At 48.6% G+C, this 6,712-nt stretch overlaps 1 protein-coding gene across 1 annotated transcript in view; it reads right to left on the bottom strand.

Annotated features, from left to right (window-relative positions):
- The window catches only part of LOC135537950 (basic proline-rich protein-like), a 10,178-nt gene extending 4,699 nt beyond the window's left edge, over positions 1-5,479 (bottom strand). The window contains exons 1-3 of the mRNA XM_064963957.1: positions 5,457-5,479; positions 4,482-4,672; positions 3,747-3,801 (exon numbers count right to left, since the gene is read on the bottom strand). Of these exons, the coding sequence (XP_064820029.1) occupies positions 3,747-3,801; positions 4,482-4,672; positions 5,457-5,479 (269 nt within the window). The remainder of the gene's footprint in view (positions 1-3,746; positions 3,802-4,481; positions 4,673-5,456) is intronic.
- Between the last annotated feature and the right edge of the window lie 1,233 nt (positions 5,480-6,712).

Here is a 6,712-nt window from a genome sequence, read left to right as displayed (position 1 = left end):
TGTGTGTGTGTGTGTGTGTGTGTGTGTGTGTGTGTGTGTGTGTGTGTGTGTGTGTGTGTGTGCGTGTGCGTGCGTGCGTGCGTGCGTGCGTGCGTGCGTGCGTGCGTGCGTGTGTGCGTGCGTGCGTGTGTGTGCAGGGGCGGTCTCCTCTTACCTCCGGTGCCTGCCCGGGCTAATCACATGATGTCGGCTGTCAGGGTTGGGTGGGACAGTGTGTGTGAGAGAGGAGCTAGTAAAAAAAAAGTCAAAAATGTATTCACTCACTACTGTAAGTCTCTCTGGATAAGAGTCTGTTAAATGACTAACATGTAAGTCTCTCTGGATAAGAGTCTGTTAAATGACTAACATGTAAGTCTCTCTGGATAAGAGTCTGCTAAATGACTAACATGTAAGTCTCTCTGGACAAGAGTCTGCTAAATGACTAACATGTAAGTCTCTCTGGATAAGAGTCTGCTAAATGACTAACATGTAAGTCTCTCTGGATAAGAGTCTGCTAAATGACTAACATGTAAGTCTTTCTGGATAAGAGTCTGCTAAATGACTAACATGTAAGTCTCTCTGGATAAGAGTCTGCTAAATGACTAACATGTAAGTCTCTCTGGATAAGAGTCTGCTAAATGACTAACATGTAAGTCTCTCTGGATAAGAGTCTGTTGCTAAATGACTAACATGTAAGTCTCTCTGGATAAGAGTGTCTGCTAAATGACTAACATGTAAGTCTCTCTGGATAAGAGTGTCTGGACTAACATGTAAGTCTCTCTGGATAAGAGTGTCTAACATGTAAGTCTCTCTGGAAATGAAATGACTAACATGTAAGTCTCTCTGGATAAGAGTGTCTGTAAATGACTAACATGTAAGTCTCTCTGGAAATGACTAACATGTAAGTCTCTCTGGATAAGAGTGTCTGCTAAATGACTAACATGTAAGTCTCTCTGGATAAGAGTGTCTGCTAAATGACTAACATGTAAGAATGTAGATGTAGTCAGACACAGTGGTCACACTATCTCCCTGCTGACAAGTGTCACCAGACCCAGCTGCTCAGGGGTCTCTGACTGTCATATGGGATAGAGGGGCGGGAGAGGGAGGTGGGCGGGGGATGAGGAGAGGTGCGGGAGAGGGAGGCGGATGGGGGATGAGGAGAGGGGTGGGAGAGGGCGGTGGACTGGGGATGAGGAGAGGGGCAGGAGAGGGAGGCGGACGGAGGGATGAGGAGAGGGGCGGGAGAGGGAGGTGGACGGGGGATGAGGAGAGGGGCGGGAGAGGGAGGTGGACGGGGGATGAGGAGAGGGGCAGGAGATGGAGGCGGAGGGGGGATGAGGAGAGGGGCGGGAGAGGGAGGAGGTGTGGGGATGAGGAGAGGGTTGGGAGAGGGAGGAGGTGTGGGAGGTGGTGGATGGGGGAATGGGGTGTGGGATGTGGTGGATGGGGAATGGGGTGTGGGAGGTGACAACAGGGCCCTGCAGAGAGTGACGAGTGCGCCCCCCTTCCCATTACAGATTTCAGCACCCGCACATTCCCCTATCTCTAATCCCCCCACCCACCCCCTCCTCCCCCTGTGCCCTCTCACGCCCTCCCCTTGCTGGGCCAAGGAAAAGGGGGAGGGTACTAGGCTCTGGGTACAAGCCTAAAGTGAGGTGCTACATAACTCTGACATGTTTCCTTAGATTAGATTTGTATTGTCAGATGTGTTTGATGGGGACAGACACGGGGCATTTACACGTCTATATCTAGCCGTCGTTAAACGCGCCAAGGGCTTAGCCACGAACAAATTCACATACACGCAATGTGTTTCACCCTGTTATACCATGTGGCTCAGTTGGCAGAGCATAGCACTTGCAATGCCAGGGTTGTGGGTTTGATTCCCACGGGGGACCAGTCCAGGAAAAAAAATATTGAAAATGTCTGAAGTCACTGGATAAGAGTGACTGCTAAAAGACCAAAAGTATTTTTTTAAGTCCCTACAGAAGCACCTGAAAAGTGTGAAAATGTCCACCTAGCATATTGGTACGTAGCCTGACCCTATTTAACATTGAAGGCGTCCCCGTGGGGAGCTGATGTGGGGCATTCAGCAGTAGCTGGTCTCCTTGGGTAGTGTTCTGAGCCATTAATAACCTCACTTTGCACCTCTGATGAAAGCGTGGGATAGGGTTGCGCTGCTTGGAAGACTGCCATGCTTCCTCGAGGAGGGAAGCTTGTTAATTAGCGTTTGGTTAATTGTGGCCCTTTATAAATATACTGCAGTATACTTTTATACCCTCCACGGCCACATGCTACCGCCCAGCCAGTCAGCCAGCTACCCAGACACCCAGCCAGCTACCCAGACACCCAGCCAGCTACCCAGACACCCAGCCAGCTACCCAGACAGTCAGCTTCCCAGTCAGCCAGCCAGTTACCCAGACAGCCAGCTACCCAGACAGCCAGCTACCCAGTCAGCCAGCTACCCAGCCACTCAGCTCGTCAGCCATGATCTTACTTCCCAGAAATCTGCTTGTGTCAGTCAAGAGAGAAAAGCAGCTTTTCACACTCACGCACACACCCACACATGCAGACACTGGGGGTCATGTTCGGCCTGAGTGTGAAAATAAGATCCCTGCTTCAATAAATGCCTCTTAACAGCAGAGCAGTTAGTGGCTTCCCAGCTATGCCTGGCGTCCCCTGAATAAACCACCTCATTAGTGACTGGGGACCTAATATCTGCTGCCCAGTTTAACACTGTTTAGATTTACACTTACTGGTCTGTCGCCCTGCCAAATCAGAGACCCGGGTCACTTCTCGGGCCCTTTTTATTTGCTGTTCATGTGGTATTTAACAAGTAATAACCTGTCCGCAGCGGCCCCAGCTATTTGAGTAGCCTGGGGCGGTGTCGAGCAGAGTGGAATAAAGGTTGGGAGCAGTGTGAGGAGTGAGCTGAGTGCAGGGCAGACTGGAACCCGAGCCCCAGTCCGTCTCTGAAAGTGTTGCTCAGCGTAATGAAGATCTCAGGCCACTCTGGTGTCACTCCAGACACCGGGCCATTATGAGGCATGTTCAGAAGCTCCTGAGCCTGCCTCTCTCACTCACTCACTCACTCACTCACTCACTCACTCACACACTCACACACTCACTCACACTCACTCACTCACTCACTTACACACTCACTCACTCACTCACTCACTCACTCACACACTCACTTACACACTCACACTCACTCACACTCACACTCACACTCACTCACTCACTCACACTCACTCACTCACTCACTCACTCACTCACTCACTCACTCACTCACTCACACTCACTCACTCACACAGTCACTCAGTCACTCACTCACTCACACTCACTCACTCACACACTCACTCACACTCACTCACTCACTCACTCACTCACTCACTCACACTCACACACTCACTCACACACTCACTCACACTCACTCACTCACTCACTCACTCAGTCACTCACTCAGTCACTCACTCACTCACTCTCACTCACTCACACACACTCAGTCACTCACTCACTCAGTCACTCACTCAGTCACTCACTCACTCAGTCACTCACTCACACTCACTCACTCACTCACTCAGTCACTCACTCACACACTCACTCACACACTCACTCACTCACTCACTCACTCACTCACTCACACACTCACACACTCACTCACTCACTCACTCACACTCAGTCACTCACTCACTCACTCAGTCACTCACTCACTCAGTCACTCACTCACTCAGTCACTCACTCACTCTCTCACTCACTCAGTCACTCACTCACACTGAAACTCTTTGGCCACCGTCTCTTTGTAGTTCCTCTCTGGTGTACCATCTTTCCAGGACAGATAGGTGATGACTGTGCCACTTTGAGCACTTTAATGTCAGATAGTGTGACCATCGGTGTGAAGTGGGAGTGCATGCCTAGCTTTAGATGGGATGGAATTGGAACTTGAGACGTGAGGTCAAGTTGAACTTTTTCATGAATCTCATATTCAACATGTCGGCAGGATTTAGCTGGAACAACTCCAGTTCAGTATACAGACCAACTCATTTTATTGCACTATAATGTTATGACCCCTTGTGTACATAAACCTGAACAGCTCGGATGTAAAGGGGAACATTTCAGATTTTATTACATATTTGCCCGATGCTACAATTTTCATACAAATCATGAACAGATTATGATTCCCTTTGCCAACTAATGAAACATTTAACTATATGAACTACACAAAGTGTATAGATAAGCAAAAACAATCTATGGATCTACATAAAACATGCAGGCAAACCGAGACATATGGCCTTAGAAGGATGCTAGAAGGTCCCTTCCATAATGAGCCTTTATCTCCAAGGAGGAACCTGGAATGAACAGAGATGCATCAGCCAGGTGGCTCTTTGGAAGATAGTGCCAAGAGATGAAACAATCTCAGTGTCAGCATTTTAATTTGATCCGCCATTTGCACATATGTCTTTAAAGTCTATGGGGAGCGTGAAGGATTGATGCAGTTGGCCAACGGTCTCCACCAGTCTTCGCCAGACTCCAGAAGTGCAGGTTATCGCTGCAGGCTAATCTGTAGCCAGTCTGGGCCCCTGAATGCCCAAGCTGGGTGGATGGCAGGGCGAATGATCTCCTCCTCTGATCCTCAGCCCTCTGGATGCCCAGAATGTGCCAAATATTCTGCTCCTTTGTTGTGGGTGCCAGTGGCCTCCAGAAGGGAAGGGGAGGAGCCAATAGACACAAACACAGGGGAAGGAGAGAGGGGAGGAGCCAATAGACACAAACACAGGGGAAGGAGAGAGAGAGAGAGAGAGACAGAGAGAGAGAGAGAGAGAGAGAGAGAGAGGAGAGAGGGAAGAGAGGGAGAGGGAAGGGAGGGGAGGGAGAGGGGAGAGGGAGGGAGGGGAAGAGAGAGGGAGGGAGAGAGAGGGAGGGGAAGGGAGAGGGAAGAGAGAGAGAGGGAGGGGAAAGAGGAGAGGGAAGAGAGAGAGAGGGAGGGGAAAGAGGAGAGGGAAGAGAGGAGAGGAGAGGGAGGAGAGGGAAGAGAGAGAGAGGAGAGGGAGGAGAGGGAAGAGAGAGAGAAGGGAGGAGAGGAGAGGGGAGGGAGGAAAGAGAGAGAGAGGGAGGGGAAAGAGGAGAGGGAATAGAGAGAGAGGGAGGGGAAAGAGGAGAGGGAATAGAGAGAGAGAGGAGAGAGGGGGGAGGAGAGGAGAGGGAGGAGAGGGAAGAGAGAGAGAGAGGGGGAGGAGAGGAGAGGGCGGAGAGGGAAGAGAGAGAGAGGGAGGGGAAAGAGGAGAGGGAAGAGAGAGAGAGGAGAGGAGGATAATAGAAGGGGCTACTCATTCTACTCATGGATTAACGGAAGGGGCAGCCATTCCGTCTGGGAACAGAGGGCCTTGGGCCATTTTTCAGTTAAACTGGAGTTCTTCATCTTGATCTATAACAACCTATTGGGATTCACATACAGGTGCTGCACATGACCTGAGAGTTACCATCGTGACCTGAGGGTTACCATCGTGACCTGAGGGTTATCACTGTGACCTGAGGGTTACCACCGTGACCTCCGGGTTATCACCGTGACCTGAGGGTTATCACCGTGACCTGAGGGTTACCACACTCTATGAATGGAATTATACATGCTCTTTATACATGCTCTATATACATGCTCTATATACATGCTCTTTATACATGCTCTTTATACATGCTCTATATACATGCTCTTTATACATGCTCTTTATACACGCTCTTTATACATGCTCTTTGTACACGCTCTTTATACATGCTCTATATACATGCTCTTTATACACGCACTATATACATGCTCTATATACACGCTCTTTATACATGCTCTTTATACATGCTCTATATACATGCTCTATGTACATGCTCTATATACATGCTCTTTATACATGCTCTATATACATGCTCTATATACATGCTCTATATACATGCTCTTTATACATGCTCTTTATAAATGCTCTTTATACATGCTCTTTATACACGCTCTTTATACATGCTCTTTATACATACTCTTTATACATGCTCTTTATACGTTTATACATACTCTTTATACATGCTCTTTATACGTTTATACATACTATTTATACTTACTCTTTATACATGCTCTTTCTGAACTAATTTACACTCTGAAAGACTGACAATGGGTGTCCTTGACTTGATGTAGGCCTGCTTATAACAGAAAGGATGTTTTTCAAGCGCCTCTTAAAATGGTTGCACCTGTTAAGGCTCCCTTATCATCCAAATCTCATTTAAAAAGGCCTTTCTCACAGGTAGTTTTTCTGCATTTCACCCTCCCATGTTGTTTTGCCTGAATAGCAGTAGCTACCAGCCGCAGTAGGCCCACATCTTTGGTTTATTATGAGTGAGCCTGCCTGTATGCCGAGACTGGTAATGTCAGTGTATCTATTCAGTGTGTGAGAAAAGTCCCCCATTAGAAGCACATTTGAAGAGCCCTAGAGAACGCTACAGAGAACGCGGCAGCTCTCCTCCACTCATACCCTGCCCGCGTTAACACTCCAACCATTCATCTGTGATTAGAAAACCTCTTGGCTGCCAGAGTTTGCAATCATTTGACTGTAATGAATTCCAATCACTCCCTCCTCCTACCTCTGCCCCCACTTGGGCTGGAGAAGACATAAGGAGAGAGAGGGGTGGGGGTGGGGAGTGGAGAAGACATAATGAGAGAGAGAGAGAGAGAGAGAGAGAGAGAGAGAGAGAGAGAGAGAGA

This window comes from Oncorhynchus masou, unplaced genomic scaffold (genome assembly GCF_036934945.1).
Source record: "Oncorhynchus masou masou isolate Uvic2021 unplaced genomic scaffold, UVic_Omas_1.1 unplaced_scaffold_876, whole genome shotgun sequence".
Classification (NCBI taxonomy): Eukaryota; Metazoa; Chordata; class Actinopteri; order Salmoniformes; family Salmonidae; genus Oncorhynchus; species Oncorhynchus masou.
This window is presented reverse-complemented; position numbering and strand designations above follow the sequence as displayed.